This window comes from Micropterus dolomieu, linkage group LG07 (genome assembly GCF_021292245.1).
Source record: "Micropterus dolomieu isolate WLL.071019.BEF.003 ecotype Adirondacks linkage group LG07, ASM2129224v1, whole genome shotgun sequence".
Lineage (NCBI taxonomy): Eukaryota > Metazoa > Chordata > Actinopteri > Centrarchiformes > Centrarchidae > Micropterus > Micropterus dolomieu.
In genome coordinates, this window is record NC_060156.1 from 28,134,782 (window position 1) to 28,152,609 (window position 17,828).

Here is a 17,828-nt window from a genome sequence, read left to right on the forward strand (position 1 = left end):
ATAAACAATTATAATTTTAAGCATGTTTAGTTTACATGGTGTCAAGAAACAATATTTTGCATATTAATTGTCAGAGCAATTACCTTTAGGCATTTGTATTCAAGGCGTTTCAACATTGAGTCCATGCTGCCAGAAGATGGACCCCTTCTACCCCAAATACTCAGTGAATAAGAATGAAGAAGAAACTTCTGTATCAAAAACACGTATCGGATATATAAAATGTGGGCCTACACAACATGAACACAGTTCCATGTTGTTTGCTTTTGTGTTATCATTGATAAACTGTGCTTCTATCCCAAAATGATACAAATTTGTGTGAAATGTATGAGTTGTTTTCAAAGCTAAAGGCTCAATGACCCTATGCTGCTATGTGTTTAGTTGTGATGTAAATATATATTCAGTTCTAACGGTAAAACAGCAAAAAATAGTGTTTAGATAGACAGAATGAATGAACATGACTTTTATTTTTAAAATATGTCCGAATTTTGTGACGAGAACATTCGCCACTTTAAGACTTCATATCCCAGAAGTATCTGCATCACATAAGTGATGTCACCTGATAGTGAAGAGGGGAGAGGGACTGCTAATGTTTACAACCACTGTGCTGTCAATAATTTTATCGTAAAAACTGTGATTTTTGTCAAAATTCCAGCAGCGTATGAAAAGACGAGTAACTAATGGCGCAAACTAAATGACCTCCTCTTGCATTCAGGTAAAAAGAATACTTTAATTACGAATTTCATCACTTAATCAAGCAAGCTTGTTAGCGCATAGCTCTTCAACGTTAGTTATCTGAAATTGATAAACAAGTAAACGTAGCATAGCGGTGTTGTTGCTAATGTTACCTACACAGATTAGCTGGACGTGAACTAAGTCCTGTTATTGAACTAGCGTTAACATTACATTGAAACATAACCTATAGCATTACTTGAATTACTTGCATTCCCAGCACGAAACAGTTTATTAGCTAAATAAATAGCTAGCTTGCAAGCTGTTACGCTAGCTTTCAGGGGTTGAAGATGCGGCTCATATGAACGCGAGAACTTAAATACAATTCACACATACCCGTTTACAAATGGAGAATAGCCTGTTACCTAAGCTTACTCTTACAGCGTGTAGCTACCCCCCACCCACACACTGACACACAGAGTACAGCTTTATGTTACACTGACACACAGAGTACAGCTTTATGTTACACTGACACACAGAGTACAGCTTTATGTTACACTGACACACAGAGTACAGCTTTATGTAACAAGTCTTTGTTTCCTTACAGTCACTTGCAGTCATTTATTGATTTTTTTTTTGTTTGTTTGTTTTTTTAAGCAGTAGCATTTCCACTGATGTGTGACCTGACATTATAGTCTTTCGTTTTGGTAAAAAGGAAGTTCAGAGTAATATTGCTGTCTTTTGCTTTCTATTTGTGGCAGGTTTTTGTTAACTGTGAGTGCCGTGTCTCCTCCAGACTCACAGGGAATCTGAGCCGGCATCTGCAAAGAAAGTTTCTGAGTGTACATTTTGCTGGTAAACAGGTGTGTATTGCCATGTAAAAAAAGTTATCTAATAGTTTCTCTCAGTTCTGGCAGGATTTTATTGTCATACTTTGCCTTTGCCCCTAATGTACTGTATCTAATCACTCACTTACATACTTCAAGTGTGGTCTTCAGGATTTTCATCTAAAGACAATGTTGATTCTTGAACAACAAATGATCTGATGGACTTGTGCTGGCTGTGGTTGCTGTGTTCACTGTCACAGTGCTGTATGATTAGGAAGACCTTGCACATAATAATTCAAGTAAAACTCCAACTAATGACTATTTTCTTTATGGTTATTTTTAATATATTGCATAAAAGGTTCTTTAAACTATAGGACTATAGTCCATCACAATTTCGTAAAGCCCAGGCTGACATCTTCAGATTACCTTTTCTGTCAGACTAACAGTCCAAAACACAAAGATCTTCAAATTTAAATGTTATAAAACAAAAAAGCAGCAAATCCTTACATTTGAGAAGCTGGCAGTAATGTTTATTTCCTGGGTTTGATAAAGGACCTTAATGATTATACCGTTGGCTATTCCTTTACTGTTGACTGACTAATTGATTAGCAAACTAATTATTTCAGCTCAAATTGAATTTGAAGCATGCTGGCATAATTCCATTTTTGCAACATTATAATAATTTATGCATTGTATTTGTATGATTTCTGGACATTGAGTGTGGTAAGAGACACAAAGCCCTCTAGTATTGTGGTACTTTCTTGTAGCACTCTAAAATTCTGTTGACTGTATGTCACTGTCATGGAAAATGCATAGATTAAGGATTTGTAAATGCTGGGTTCAGTAGTGAGCCGGTTTTTGAATATCTTGTAATTTCAGCATTTTTTTGTTCATCCCTACGTCTCATACCAGTGTACTGATGGAGTGGGTGTTCATCATGAACCGGATGAGCTCTCAGGGCAGCTCTGCAGCCCAGCGGAGGCGGATGGCCCTGGGGGTGGTGATACTCCTTCTGGTGGATGTCATCTGGGTGGCCTCCTCTGAGCTAACCTCAGTAAGGACTTTGTCACAATCAGTCAGTTTTCCAAACCTGCCGCCGCAAGGTGGGTTGCAGTAGGAGATGACATAACTGTAATGAAATGAGAAGAGAGAGAGAAGCAGTATAGCAGGGACCAGAAGTAGCTAGATATGGAAGACAAAGCAGCAAACATGCAGCCAAAGATACAACAGCAACTACAGCCATTGGATACATGTTCTTGCGTTACAGATGCTCTTAAGAAGAACTATATTTAACTTAATATACAAACAGGAGTGCCTGAGAGGGAAAACTGATGTTAAACAGATTTTGAATTGTGAAACCAAACCTGGGGCCTCATTTATAAAACTGTGTAGGATTCACAGCAAAAGGTTGAATACGGGCAAAACACAGAAAGTCCTGTTTAAGTCACAATCAACTCAAGCAAGCTTCTTATCCCACCCTTTGAACGCCCATAGTTGCCTATAAATAGTCAGTGAAATGCCCCTAATTTAATATTAATACATACTGACTGCATGAAGACAGTAGATGCAGTCCTACAAACGCAAAGAGACTCCATCGACTCAATTAATGAGGTTGGCAAGAGTTAAAAGAAATAAGAATGGCTTTATGTGACATAAGCTGTACACTGAATGATCTACTTAATAAATAGTGGTATAATTTTCCATACCATGTGTCTTTACAAGCATCCACACAGCATGTGATGTGTGCATCCTTCTACCATCTGAGTCACAGTTTCTCATTTCCCCAGTTTGTGTGTACGCATAGGTCAGAGTTTCCGTGAAGGAACACACATTTTCACATCATGGCTGTTTCGTTTTTTAATTCAAAAGTTTGCCTGGATAGTGGCTCCCGACTTCTTTTGGGTGTACGCAGTGTCTATAAATGAGTCCCCTGATGCTTGAAAGCATAAAAGTGTAGACTTTGCAGCCCGCAGCACTTTAAAGCTATTACCCTAAGAGCTTCTTCCTGTTGATTCTTCCCACAGTACATTTTCAGGCGACAAGAGTACAACAAACCCTTCTTCAGCACATTCACCAAGACCTCCATGTTTGTACTCTATTTGCTGGGTTTCCTGCTGTGGCGGCCCTGGAGGCAGCAGTGCACTGGCACCCTGAAACGCCGGCACTCTGCATTTGTAAGTAGTTAACACTCACCACACAGGGGTCGCATGTTTAAATATTTTGACTGCATTTCACAACCTCAATGACACAGAATAACAACCCATGCCTTCCATCAGGTTCATAGACTTGTTTTTTCTTAGATACATCTGCAGCAGAAGCAGAAAGTTGTGGAAAGCCTCATAGAAATCATGGGGTTCAATGAACATTGGTTTTGGTCTGTAAGTTGATGGTTTGAATTGTCTCTCTGCAGTTTGCTGATGCTGAGGCCTACTTTGCACCCTGCACCACTGACACCACTGTGAATAACTGCTTGGTATGTGCTTTAATTGCAAAGAAAATTATGACTCTTAACAGCAAACTAGTTGACGGTGCTAGTGTAACCAAGTTTTTACCATTTGCCAGTGTTGACAGTGGAAGAACACTGACCAAGCTTAGAACGTGACCATCAGAAAACCAAAATACAGTACAAAATAAATTTTTTGGGGTTGGTTTACCATCAGTGTACAACTCTTCACTCTAGCAACTATAAATGTCTGACTCTCTTTCCCCCTTGTGCAGAGTGAACCACTATATGTTCCAATGAAGTTCCAGGACGTACCAGCTGAGCATTCAAATCGTTTAATGGAAGACTGTGAATCTTGTGAGTGCACAGTTAATGTTGTCTGTGTTCAAAAAAAATAACATGAAGCATATATATTATCTTGTTTCAACATTGTACCCCCCTCTGAATTTACTAAGACTACAGGAGTAGGTTTGACTGATGTGTCATTGATAATCTCAATTAGGTCTCATTTATAAAAAAACCCATCTAAACAACAGAGGGCAGTGTTGAGCCAATATGAAAGAAATTTCTAATACTATTATTATTATTATATTTAATATGAGTCTGACCTTTTAGGTTACCGTCATACTTCTTTCACATACCATCATAATAAGAACAAATTTATGAACAGAAGGTCATTACACATTATCTTTGGGCTTTTCCACACATTTTATGTTGCAGTGCAGGAGAGCTGTAAACTGACCTCAATTTATAGAGCCGACTGAAGGGCAATGTACCTGCACAGTCCAAAGCCACACAGGTTCTGAGACTGTTTATTAAGGGTTACGTTGTGTTGCATTCATATGTTAGGCAAATGTGTTTGAAATGACAAGGCTTGTGTTCAGCCCAGTCATGAATTAGCACCTGATAAGTTTTATATTTTTTGTGTAATCAAATGATATGATTGTCCTGCGATTCACTCCTCTCTCCGTTTGTGCCTCCCGGCAGCATCCAAAAAGCAGCGGGTGCGTTTTAGTAATATCATGGAGGTGCGTCAGCTGCCCTCTACTCAAGCCCTGGAGGCCAAACTGTCCCGCATGTCCTACCCAGCTGCCAAGGATCATGAGACCATGTTGCGCACAGTGGGCAAGCTAACCATCACTGATGTGGCCAAAATCAGTTTCTTCTTCTGCTTTGTGGTGAGTAAAAGTCAGCTTTTGATTTTACGTTGCTGTACCAAGTTATAGACATGGTGGTGTGTTGAATATTGTGTTGCTGCATAATACATGAGATATGAAAAATATTGAGTTTAGTTTAAGAGGGGAGCAGGAGAAGATAGCTTAAAGCCAAGGTCTCAATAACAGCAATTTTGGGAGACAATGGGAGAAATCTTGATGTTATTACCAAATTCATTTATGTATAATAAATCCATAAAATTCTATTTTATCAAAAGAGGAAACTCTTTTACAACATTATGGGCATGAGCCCTCAAATAAATCAAGAGAAATATTTTAAGAATATACTCTGTGTTGTTTAGAAATAAACATTCTGGGCTATTAGCAGGGAGGTAATGGAACGGGACAATTTGAAACCTTTAGTCGGTACATTACACAGTACATATATTAAATAAATTAACAAATTGCTTTTTTGCATCATTGTGTAGACTCTTTAGAATAAAAAGAATGTTTCATTTTTGAACATTTAACTTGCATTAATCTTTTTTGGCCACCAGGGAGCAGAAAACCAAACTAAGCTACAAGCTGACAGATGCACAAGCATCACAAATCACTGGCTTATAAAAGCCCCTTTTCACTGCACGGTACCAGCTTAACTCGCCTTTTTTGGTTTTCCACTGGGGAAAAGTTGTATCTGTACCTGCTACCAGGTATTTTTTTCACATCACCTCCGTCGTGAGGCGTTTCTATGACGACCAGCTAAATTGAGGGGTACTATCTGTGGGTATTATCTGCAATGGAAAACGGAGGACGGTGGGCCAAAACCTAGTCGAGGCGAGTTGAGCTGGTACTGGTAATGGAAAAACGGCAAAAGTTGTTATGGCTCGTGTAATCGCATACAGTTGCCTTCTTTCACACCCAGCAGATACAGAACAATCATTAGCATTCATTTAGAGACTTGTTTCAAACTTGCTAACAAGTTTGCCATATCAACATGATGTGTTGATGTTGGGTTCACAGCTTGTTTCCGTTGATCCCAGGTGGACAACAAAAATCAGTTATTTCAGAATTAAAGCTCCACAAACATGTTGAATACATCTCTGTACAAAAATGTACAGATCTCTGTAAACACAGTGCAGAGTAACCATATGGGGACCTGCTCAACACCACTTGTCCTGTGTCTTGTTAGTATGTCTATGTCACTCTTTTAGTGTTATTTGCTAGTCAGTTAGCAACAAATGTGTTTTGCGCTCACTGGGGAAAAAAATTGACTTTTGAAACGCATGAATCTTGAGCAGAAAGTGATGGTTTATGAGAGGGCAAAACGGCAGTCATTCATTATGTACCCTTTCAAATGATGAACTGCTTTTAATGTGTGAGTCATCCTCAGTGAGCACAGTAAAGTAAACTTCTGGGAAATATTAAATATTAAAGCAGAGTATTTAACTTGTCACTTAAAGACCTTAAAGAGTTTGACAATTTATGCTCCCATGGTTTGAAAATGATAGGGAAACGGTTATTACATTTTCATTACACATTAGATTTATTTTTTTTCCTGCTATGATTTTTGATATTATTGACATCTTGTACTTTTGACGCCTGTGTATCGGGTAGGTGGGATGGTATATGCCACAGTTGTTTATGTTGTTTATCCACTCCTGGTAGAAAATGTCACATCACTGCCTCTGTTTCTCTTGCAGTGGTTCCTGGCTAACCTGTCCTACCAGGAGGCCCTATCTGACACACAGGTTGCCATTGTCAACATTCTGTCATCCAGCTCAGGTGACACTCTCTCTCAAAAGGGAAAATGTTTTGTGGTTAGGTAGTGTTAGGCTCCGATCAGACAGAAGCGTTTTGCAGGTTCGAAAACGTTGCTAGGCAGCCACTGTATCAGCTGTCCTGTCAGTAGAATCAAAGATTATAGCGCCAGCAATCTGTAATGTTTGGTTTACCGCTAAGTAATAACTGTCATATTAGCAGAAACTTGATCACAACACACAGGTCTGTGTCTTTTGTTGCTAAAAACATCTGCTTTAAAAAAGATAGACAAACGGAGGGCACCTGCTCTGGCATTATTTGAGTGTGGAGGTGTACAAACACGCAGGAGACGGGGAAACGGAGACCCTAAGAACGAGGAGACACCGCTGGTAGTAGGCTACCACCAGTTGGTCCAGTAGCTTCGTCTTAATGATGGTCAGTCCAAGGCTTATTTCAGGATGAGTCTGGGACAGTTTGTTGCAGTCTCCAGACAATCCAAGCAACTGCAAACTTGCGTTACCACAACTGAGGCTCCGTCTCTCCATTCGTTTGATTGGACAATGGGGGGAAAAAAACGTGAATGGCGTCAGAGCTCCTTCGAAAACGCAAGGCGCAGCAGGCGCCCAAACCGCGTGGTGCCCAGGGCGCATAAACAGCGTGCAGTACTCTCACTGCCAATAGAAAACAATTTTAAAAAGGCATTCTGTCTGATTGGGACCTTAGCCACCACATATTAATAAAACCTAAAGAGTACCCACTGCTGCTCCTGTGTGTCAGCTGTCACCTCTGTTCTTTCCTCTTCAGGCCTGTTCACACTCATCTTAGCAGCCATATTTCCCAGCAATAGCAGCGACCGTTTCACCTTGTCCAAACTGTTAGCGGTGGCTCTGAGGTAAGGGCTGAATGAAAGCGTTAGCAGATGAGTTAAGAAGGGCATATTGGAGAGTTTCAGTGCTCACTGCATATTTGCATGAGTGGATGATTTGTTTATTGTTATTTGTGTCTGCCTAACGTGTCCCCAGGCTTTACATCTCTATTCCTGTTTTCTAAACTACTAAACATCCATTTTGGGGAAGTTGTTAGAGCTTAAAATTCATGAAGTTGTCCTCTCCTTTGATTATGATTAACACAGCCAGTGTAGTTCATTCCTCCCAAATCCAATCCAATTATTGCTTATTATGATCTGTGTATTTAAAGTCATACTGATAAGAATCTGACCCACACATTGTAATTATTTCAAAGTAATTTCCTCCTAAAGTGGCCAATGCAGTGTGAACACAAAACAGCTACACTATGATCTAAGACCGAATGAAATCAAATCTTATAATGCTGTTTTCCGTGGAGGAGCGGTAAATGTCTGAACAATATTTTTCAACAATTACTGGCCAGATTTTAAGAAAGTCTTGTGACTATTCCTGGTAACAATACCTTTTTTTGTCATGCCCTGACCTTTCCTCAGAACAAAATCTAAACTTTGAATCCTTGGTGCATATTTAAAACTGTTTTACATAAGGCACCTATTTCAGTTTTGTTTAAGTCTTTGTCTTGAAATTTTTATATATGAAATGTTATTTTTAGCTACAATGTTGTGCTTGCGACATAGAGGACACACTACTTCCTGCTCTGGCATTTTAACGTTGACAGTGTACATACTGTAAATCATGATGTGCAGAATTGTCCAATTTGGATGTTATTTCAAGAGATACTGAGCTGGAATATGAGAATGTTGTACGGGTCTTCAGACATTTTGTCATAATGATTTAGATCTCATTTGAAAATGTAAATCTTGTATTAGTCCTGTTTACCTTTCCTTGTAAATTTGAATCCGTCAGTTCACGTAGCATCTCTCTTCTTTAGCATGGGAGGTGTTGCCCTCGTGAGTATCTCCAGCATGGACAACCCTGATGGGAAAGGCATCGCAGGTAACCATGGAGACAGCTCTCTCACGTCACCATTGTGTAGTGAAGTTCTACTTTACTCTCTTGCTTAATAGTGTTGAATTAACATAGTTTGAAACCTTTTTTTCAACGGTAATAGACTTTTAAATTTTCACGAAGGTTCTCTGTGGTCACTGGCTGGGGCGATGCTGTACGCTGTCTATATTGTAATGATCAAGAGACGAGTGGATCGGGAGGATAAACTGGACATTCCCATGTTCTTTGGTAAAAAATGCTCAGCTTTTAGTGATTTTTTTTTTTTTTTTTTTTTAAATGTGGACCATTTTGTAGTTATTGCACTATTTAACAATATTCTTAGCAGTGTCTGCTTCCTGTCTATGTAGTGAAACACTCCAGAGACCCCTGCACAGTATAACAATTTTTATGCCACTGCGGCTGACAGAAAGTGTCTTTAAAGCCAGAGCCTCTGTGTGTTTCTCAGGGTTTGTGGGTCTGTTCAACCTGCTGCTGCTGTGGCCTGGCTTCCTCCTGCTCCACTACACGGGCTTTGAGGCCTTTGAGCTTCCCAGCCAGCTGGTGTGGACTTACATCCTCATTAACGGGCTCATTGGAACCGTTCTCTCTGAGTTCCTCTGGCTCTGGTGAGCACCTGACATAATTTATTCAGGTCACAAATCTGGCACAAAATCATCACAATTTACATTTTTTGTATAATGACATTTTGATACTCTTAGCTGAGTAGTTTTCTATACAGCAGCTCACTCTCTGATGATGTTGTCATTGGTGATGCTGCTTTCTCTCCACAGGGGCTGTTTCCTCACATCATCTTTAATAGGGACTCTGGCATTGAGCCTCACCATCCCACTCTCTATTATGGCCGATATTTGCATGCAGAAGGTAAGTTTCACGCTGCAGGTACTTAAGAATCAGACAGAGTTTGAAATAAGATTCAAGATAATGTTTGTTTGGCATCAGCAAGACCCAGTTACGAGAGTACGTTGGAGCAGACTGCAAAATAAAAAAAATCTGGTTAATGTGAGCAGCAATTTAAATTAGTTTGAGGCTTTGTCTGGGAATGTTGATAAATGAAATGTATATTAACTTGGGCGGGCTAAATTAATTGTCAAATTTTAACATGTTTTTAAATAAAATAAAAAAGTCCGGTAGTGGCAGTATTTGTAACTGGTTACTTTCCTTTGTGTGTGGACAGGTGCGTTTCTCATGGCTGTTTTTTGCTGGGGCGGTCCCCGTCTTCCTCTCCTTCTTCATCGCCACGCTCTTATGCCACTACAACAACTGGGACCCCGTCTTGGTGGGGCTGAGGAGAGCATACGTCTTCATTTGCAGGAAACACCGAATTCAGAGGTACGCACACAGTTTGATCCTACAGATGGTTTCACCACTTGTAGAGACATGACACTTTTTCTTAACACACATGTAGAACCAAAGTAGTTGTTTTTGTTTTTACAGTTAGTTACTAAGATGGTGACAGAAAGATGGATTTTCTGCTGCTAATATACTCTACTCAGGAAATGCAGATACACAGCCAGTGGACATCCAGGGTGATTGTGCTTTCAGTGAAGCAGTAAAGCATTTCCTTACTTTCAGTCATCTCAAAAATGTTCTTAATGATTCATGCAACTGTCCAACCAACCTCCTCAGGCCAAGTGCGTGGGTGCTGACAAGCAGTGACAAGGGCCATCTGTGTGTTGAATTGGTTAGAATTTGTTTAATGCCTACATTAAAAGAAAAGTTGCATTTGGCATGTTTGAATACACCGAGACACCAACAAGAGTAGTTTATATATCTGCTTGCAACCTCATTACAAGGTGAGGACAATTTAACTTTTTACATAAAGGTGATGAAGTGCTCTCTGTAATGGATTATCTGTCACAAGCACATTTGAAGTCTCTGCTGCTTAATTTTAATAAAATTCCTGATCATTAATCTAACATAATATTAGGCTATAAAAGTCAACTTGACTCGCCAAAGGCATGCATAACCACTGGTACTGTTGTAAACCAGTCTTGAGACCGGTCTTAAGACCACTTCTTGATGACCTTGGTCTTGTCTCGGACTCGACTGCATTTATACTCTTTGTCTCGGTCTCAGACATTGAGGACTCGGGATTTTATTTCAAGGCCATAACTTTTTGCATTGTGTATTTGTTAACATCCTAACTTTGAGTGGATGTAAAACTTATTGCTTCAAATGCAACTAATAACGCTAATTTAAAAAGTGTTGTTACCGTTAGAATAAAGATGCTTACGTAGATTTCAGCTCTTAGTGTTTGTATGTGGGTGTTTTAATGGGAATGTGGGTTTTTCAGATCAAGTGCCTATGATGTTGTTCCACATTTTATTGTATGTCTCGGTCTTGACTACAACACTAACCACTGGTCCAAAAACAGCCGCTTTGGAAATTAATCTATCTTTTTGGAATAATCACATTCGTACATCCACAGTCATTTCCAGGTGTCTCTCTCTCCTCAGACTGGTTGTTTAGTCACATTGATTCATTTTGCAATGGACTGCCTCCATAGCATCAGATGTGGTTACTATGGCATTTGTGACGCAACTGCAAAAACAGTGTAAACAGACACATATGCTTAATGGGTGAAAATGCAGCTGCTACCATGAGTTCCATTTGTTATTTCTAAACACACACACACACACACACACACACACACACACACACACACACACACACACACACACACACACACACACACACACACACACACACACACACACACACAGACAGACAGACAGACACATCTGGGAACAGGCTAAGTTAATTAACACATTTAAGTCTGTGCACAAAGTGAGAGTTTGTGACAGAATGTGAAAATTCTACAAAACAGTTTTCAGTCCGGCCTTTCAAACATTTAAAGTTTTAAATAGAAAGTGAACTGTAGTTTCATTGTATTGTATGGAAGCCCTAAGTGGCCAACCATTCAAACATTGTTTTTTTATTTCTTTTTATGTGATAACTTTCTTGAGATAACAAAACAATAGTTTAATACAGGGATCGGCAGGTGACTTTATTTAACATAATTTCAGACGGTTTCCTGGTGTCACTGGTTAGCTTAGTTGGTAGAGCACAGGACTTTCAAGTGAAGGGTTGTGTGTTCGCTTCCCATCTTTGCTGATTGTTCTTTTATTTTTTTTAAGTTCTTATGAAGAGACCATTTCACATGCTCACAATAAAGCATGTGCTGGAGTAGTGTTGTCACGATACTGGAAAATATCACCTGTAAGTGCCTAACAAAACGTATAAAAAATTTTACTTAAATAACAAAACAAAATAGCAAGGTATTGAATGAAGTACTCTGTTGGTATCGGTATCAGTTTAAGGGTACTGGTTTTGATACTGGTATCGTAAAATTTTAAACAATACCCAACCCTAGTTGAAAAGCTGGGAAGGGGAACACATAAAGCTGAACTGAAGCCGTGTTTACCGGCTTTTAGAGACCTGCCCTACACTGCTTCTGATTGGCTAGTAGTCCAACTCCCAACAAAGATCTTTTAGAAGTGAATGCATCACTCCATAGCTAAAATAGAGCATTCAACACACAGGGTGAAAAGAGGAGCTGCAGTAATGTGCATTATGACAAAAATACAGTGTTTGAACCTGAAAATGAGCATAATATGACTACTTTAAGTGGGGAATGGACACACAACCCTTTGACTGACAGTCCTGTGCTCTACCAATGGCACTGACGATTCGTTGAAATTATCCTAAATAAAGTCACGAGCCGACCCCTATATTAACTATTGTTCTGTTATCTCAAGATCATGAGAAAAGTATCCCGTCATCACTGGAAAATGGAGTAAAAAAACAAGTTTGAATGGATGGCCACTTAGGGCTTCCGTAGTATTGTGATGTGTGACCTATTAAAAATGAATAGACCTTAACTCTGACGCACACCTGAAGTCTTTTCATCTCACAACATTCTCACAAGGACAATAGACTGTTTGTAGCTCACGGCCTCGTAATCAGATGTACATGCTTGACTGACTTCTCTGTGGCAGCTATTCTCTCCATTCTTCTGTAAATACTTGTTATGAGGGATGATTGTAATAATGATGGTTGTCAAGATGATGACTGTGATGATGATCGACACTGTGTTTCCTCCACTCATAGGCTGCCAGAAGACAGCGAGCAGTGTGAAAGCCTTATTCCTCTACACACCATCTCCCCCAACGAAGGAAGCTTCTGTTCGTGATCCAACAGTCAAACACAAAGTAAGTGTGTGTTGTTAACTGCTGTGTTTGTTTATGGGTGTGCGTGTGTGTGAAAGATGCATAAAGCAGCTGGGCTGTTTGGATCTGGCTCTTGGCAAAAATATGAAAAATCCCCTAAAATTTAAAATTTATACTTTACTTCCAACTGGCTTCGGTGTGACAGTGCTGCTGTAAGTAATTCACAAACAGCCAACTTCTATTTTGTTCCGAAGCTTTTATTTTTTCATCTTTGCTTTTGATGCTGATGTGCGAAGTAAAAAATGTTGTTTTTGTTTCAAAAAGGCATTGAAATAATTTGTAAAGTGTGACAACTTCTGACGTAAAAATACAATGCATATGCAAATGCTTCTTTTTGAAACACTGATACAGCAAATTAAGCCCTTGGTTGACAAATTTGCTAACATTTTAACTAACTGCATACATTTTTTTTAAATATAAACAAGGGATAAAATGACTATGGACAAAGTGCAGGGAGTCTTTCCTAATGACAAACCCACAAAGAATTGTCACAGACTCTGCTCAGCTTTACAGAACCTTTTAACCCTCTGCTCAGCTGTATTTCAGCTTTTATATTAGCTTTAATAATAACATTTTGGTAGATTTGTGTCCCACACACTAGGATTTTGCAATAGTTGGCTCAGAATGTCTGCTATCTCCCTCCTGTTTTCATTCAGTTGTTTCTATCTGAACATCTGTCAAGCAATTGTCTGACGCCCTCAGTATTTGGACATGATGGAGAGTAAGCAGGACAGGATGATCATCACGTAAATATTTTAGATCAGAGATTGGCCACCCACTCCACAAAGCCTGCATCTCAGTGATGTTGTACATGCCTTCACTATTCAGAGCTTTCATCAAGCTTTTCTCATCTGCCTCCCAAACAATCCAGAAAGTAATTGCTAGCAAGACACAGAGAGATTTTGAACTCAGCATGTGAGTTCTAATAGAGGCGTGAAAACAGTGCAATTTAGGACAAACTTGAACCTGTCTGCTGGGTATGTAGTGTCTAATTGAAGAGCAAATGCATGAGCAGGTGTATGTGTGTGCCAGTCTGTGTGTCCACTTGCATCAAAGTAAGGCCGCAACCAGCGATTATTTCATTATCGATTCACCTTTTCATTATTATTTTCAGTTAAATGATTAACTGTTTATTCTGTTCAGCGTTAAAAAATACTAAACAACACCCAGATATTGAACGCATAATGATTTTTAAAAGAGAAAAGCAGCAAAAATAAGAATGGAGGAGCTGGAAGTGGTTGACATTTTTACTTGATAAATGACTTAAATGGTGAATAGACAGTGCCATTCACTGGGATAGGATATTAGAAATACTGAGGTCCAACTTCCCTCCAAAGACACAAAAATATTATTTGGATTTTTTTTAAATTTCCAAACGTGAAAGTTTAAATACTGTCTCAAATTCCAAGACAAAATGGAGGGCATGATCTAAATGTTCTATGCTTTTTTGCCACTGACATGTGGCTTCTAGAATCATGTAGCCACAGAGTGTATATTAAAGAACAGGCTTCTCGTTTTAAAATGAAAACAAACGCCCACAAATGGAGAGACTACTTCTGTAAAAAGCTGAATACCTATTGTTTCAAAAATGATTGTGAATTTCGAGTCATAAATCTGCCTGCTGTCACTGTAAACTGCAAATGTGCCATACTTGAATGCAAAGCATCAGTAACCAAGTGGAGCTATTTTACTCATCACTCTGTTCACAGGTGGTGCGCAGTACGACTGCATATGTAGAAAAAGTTGCCTAAAGCCTTTTGTGTCTTCAGAGGAAGCTGTGCAAAATCTGATAATTGTCTCAAATCGTGTCACTTGATTCAGCGTCTGTTTGGCCTGAAGACTGCAAGTTTGAAATAGGGCAACAATAACAATAATTATCGCAATATAATAGTTCTCTATAACAAACAATATAATAAATATTCAATAAACGTTGATAAATGATTTTATTCACTTTAATCATCTTCATTTTTATCATTATTGTTTTGAATGTTCTACCTCAGACTTGTGAAGTGATCCACTGTTTTGGCATCAAGAGTTGACCATGAAGAAACATTTCAACCACAATTAACCATCAGGTTTCTTGAACTGTCATTGAGGAGCAAAAACCAGCCTTTAAACTCGAAAGAACTAACGATTTGATACTTATCGTGATAATTATCAATATCGAAAGATATTAAACTTTTTATCGCAATATAATTTTTGGCCATATCCTCCAGCCCTAGTTTGGAAAAAAAATTAAAAAAATCTGGTGGCATGGAGTTTAAAAGAAGTGACGTTTCCACACCTCCTAATCTCCACTGCAGGCTAGCAGTTCAAGGCTACATTAGCCACCGCTAGCATGTGGTTACTGCAGGCAGCAGGTTTCATCAAGCATAGGGAATGCATGAAATAACAACGACAGTACGCCTGGTTCTTCCTTATTGAGTTTAATTCCTGTTCATCATCAGTTACATGAGTGCAATGCTAAATCAGTGAAGTATTAGTGGAATCACTACATAGAAGTGTGTTCACATACGTGTCCACAATATAGTTAGCATCATTTTTGTCTCAGCCTGTTTTCTCATATTTTTTTATTTGTCTCCCAAGGTGGCGAATGTGGACACTGAGCTGACAATCTGGAAGCTTTCAGAGACATTGAACTACCCCAGTGCCTCCTATTGAATATATTTATTTTCTACAGTGTTGAGACGAAGCATCCATTTCTACAAAGTCACTTTTATTTTCACATATCAGTCAACACAGGCTGAGATTCTGTTTTTACTTCTTTTTTTATGTTTTCTGTGTAAAAAGAAACAATATGGTGCTCTAAGTGCTGAACATTATCAGTGATATACTATACTGTCATGTGACCAATTGAAACGGTACATGTGAAACTTGATCATAACACTAACGGAAGCGGAGTGACTGTGTGTTTCTTTAAAAATCTGAAATCAGTGGGTTCAGGGTTGACATTGTTCCGTACTTCACATCTGTATGTTTGTTTGTAGGCCTCTTGAAGCCTTTGGTGCGTGTGAAGCAGACAGTTTCACAAATGACAGTCTGTCAGATATTTATGTAAAAGCTTTGTTTTTGATTTTCCTCCCCTGATTTGTATTGTTCCTACAGAACTGTCACTAATTTCAACACCTGGGATTCTTGCTTTTGAAAACACCATGTGACAGACTTCATATATATGAACCAATCTATATGGCTGCATTGTTTTCATGAGCAGCGATGTGGTAGAATCAAAAACACAATGCGGTGATGAGTTACTCAGCCTCGACTGCTTGGGTAATGACAATTTCCTTTAGGCCGCCAGGTGATACTAACGCTGTTCTGGTAGGATTCAACATTGTAACATATCTCAGCTCTTTTATTTCTCAGTCTTTTGCTAGTCTTAACCTTTTTCTTTTTTTTTGTCAAGTAACCCTTTTTAAAGTCGGACATGAAGAAAAATCAAACTACAGCTGAACAAGAGAGCGTCGTCCTTTATTGCTTTCTTGTCTCCTGCTGCACGCGTGATAGTGTTGGATGATGAAGTCAAACTGTGATATATGACATAATCTTTGGGTTTTTGAATATGAACTGATCGTAAGCCTTCAGCTATAAGCTACAAAACGCCTCGCTGCAATAACGGTTTCCTTTTTTGAAAATGGGTGTAAATACTGTACACAGTGAAACATTATTGATGTTGTAAAATTCAGATGACCACTACAGATTCCTGTTCTGAGATTGCCTATCATTTTATATTTTATGTATCATTGTAAATGATTTCAGCCAGATGAAGATTCTCTTTTACTTGCAACTGAGATTACGTCACATCTGTTGTACATGATCCTTTTTTTGTTTTGTTTTTTTCTTAAGCAAAAAATGACTGCTTCATTTGCTGTGTTTGTGATTTCATGTGATGGAGACTGTCTATCCAGGATGTAAACACTACAGTTGTAGGTGAAGTGTCAGTGTTATTCCACTCATCCTGTGAAACGCCGGCTGTGTGTACATCTTTATGGAGTGTTTTTATTGCACTCACCATTGACTGGATGTTTGAAGTGGAGGAAGTAGTAACCGTCTTGTGAGGGTAAGTGAACGGGTGAGCACTTTAAGTGACTGATATAAACTTGTCTTGTTCATTATTGCACTTGCTGTGTTGCTGTTTCAGTCCCTCCTGCCACAGTTGCAAGTATGAAAGCTTTTTTAGGATGATTAGTTTCCAAGTGGTAAACGTTTCCCTTGTCTGCTTAAAAGCACTTCACTGTTCAAAATCGTTGTTTTTTTTGTTTTTTTCTTTTATCAGTGGTGCTCATGGAATAATGAATATTTTTTTCTTTCTCAGGTTCTTAGTCTTGCTTTACATTCTGGACTTTGTCTTTGTCTTTTAATTGTCATTAATGAAGATGTTATAAGACCTTAAAGAAAAATTGTTGTAATAATAAGTTCCCTTTTTATCAGTCTCAGCTCTTGAATTATCCTTTTATTACACTGCACTATTAAAACACCTCTTTTTAAATGTCTGTGTTAAATGGCATGTTTCTACAGGATCATATTTCTTCTGAAGAGACATAGCAAATGTTAAGAAGTGTCAGAGCAGCTGCATTTCTACTTTGCCTGTATTTTGCTTTTCTTTCCTGATCATATAGTTGTGAAAAAGTCTGTTGTGCAGACTCACACTAGGTGCTAGCACCGCCATCACATCAGTGCAGAATTGGCTCTGAGAGTAAAGTCTAGCTGGGGGGGATTATTAAACCATGATGCAGCTGTGACTGTTTTTTGGGATATATTTACACAGTTAGACTTCAGACCCTCCTACAAATAAAATAAACAACTTTACCAGGAAA

The 17,828-nt window shown here is 38.8% G+C and overlaps 1 protein-coding gene across 4 annotated transcripts; it reads left to right on the top strand.

Moving 5' to 3' along the window:
- The first annotated feature begins 556 nt into the window (after nucleotides 1–556).
- LOC123973639 (solute carrier family 35 member F5-like) lies at nucleotides 557–17,500 on the top strand. 4 transcript variants are annotated; one of them, XM_046053821.1, is made up of 16 exons: nucleotides 557–712; nucleotides 1,431–1,532; nucleotides 2,376–2,550; nucleotides 3,521–3,670; nucleotides 3,907–3,969; nucleotides 4,215–4,296; nucleotides 4,927–5,117; nucleotides 6,794–6,875; nucleotides 7,656–7,743; nucleotides 8,709–8,773; nucleotides 8,909–9,013; nucleotides 9,231–9,390; nucleotides 9,556–9,646; nucleotides 9,960–10,114; nucleotides 12,896–12,996; nucleotides 15,601–17,500. In XM_046053821.1, exons 3-15 carry the CDS (start codon nucleotides 2,416–2,418, stop codon nucleotides 12,975–12,977), a joined length of 1,449 nt encoding a protein of 482 aa, XP_045909777.1. In that variant the 5' UTR covers nucleotides 557–712; nucleotides 1,431–1,532; nucleotides 2,376–2,415; the 3' UTR covers nucleotides 12,978–12,996; nucleotides 15,601–17,500. The 4 variants fall into 4 exon arrangements, with proteins under 4 accessions (XP_045909777.1, XP_045909776.1, XP_045909779.1 ...); XM_046053820.1 differs by having other exon boundaries at nucleotides 2,409–2,550; XM_046053822.1 differs by having other exon boundaries at nucleotides 558–712; nucleotides 1,466–1,532; nucleotides 2,409–2,550.
- Nucleotides 17,501–17,828: the final 328 nt, after the last annotated feature.

Bases quoted from the DNA above. Each gene is read 5' to 3' on its own strand.
- LOC123973639 (XM_046053821.1), top strand. From the start codon at position 2,416: ATGGAGTGGGTGTTCATCATGAACCGGATGAGCTCTCAGGGCAGCTCT. The intron at 8,774-8,908 runs GTAACCATGGAG...ATTTTCACGAAG, and splicing joins TGATGGGAAAGGCATCGCAG to GTTCTCTGTGGTCACTGGCT. The intron at 10,115-12,895 runs GTACGCACACAG...CTCCACTCATAG, and splicing joins AGGAAACACCGAATTCAGAG to GCTGCCAGAAGACAGCGAGC.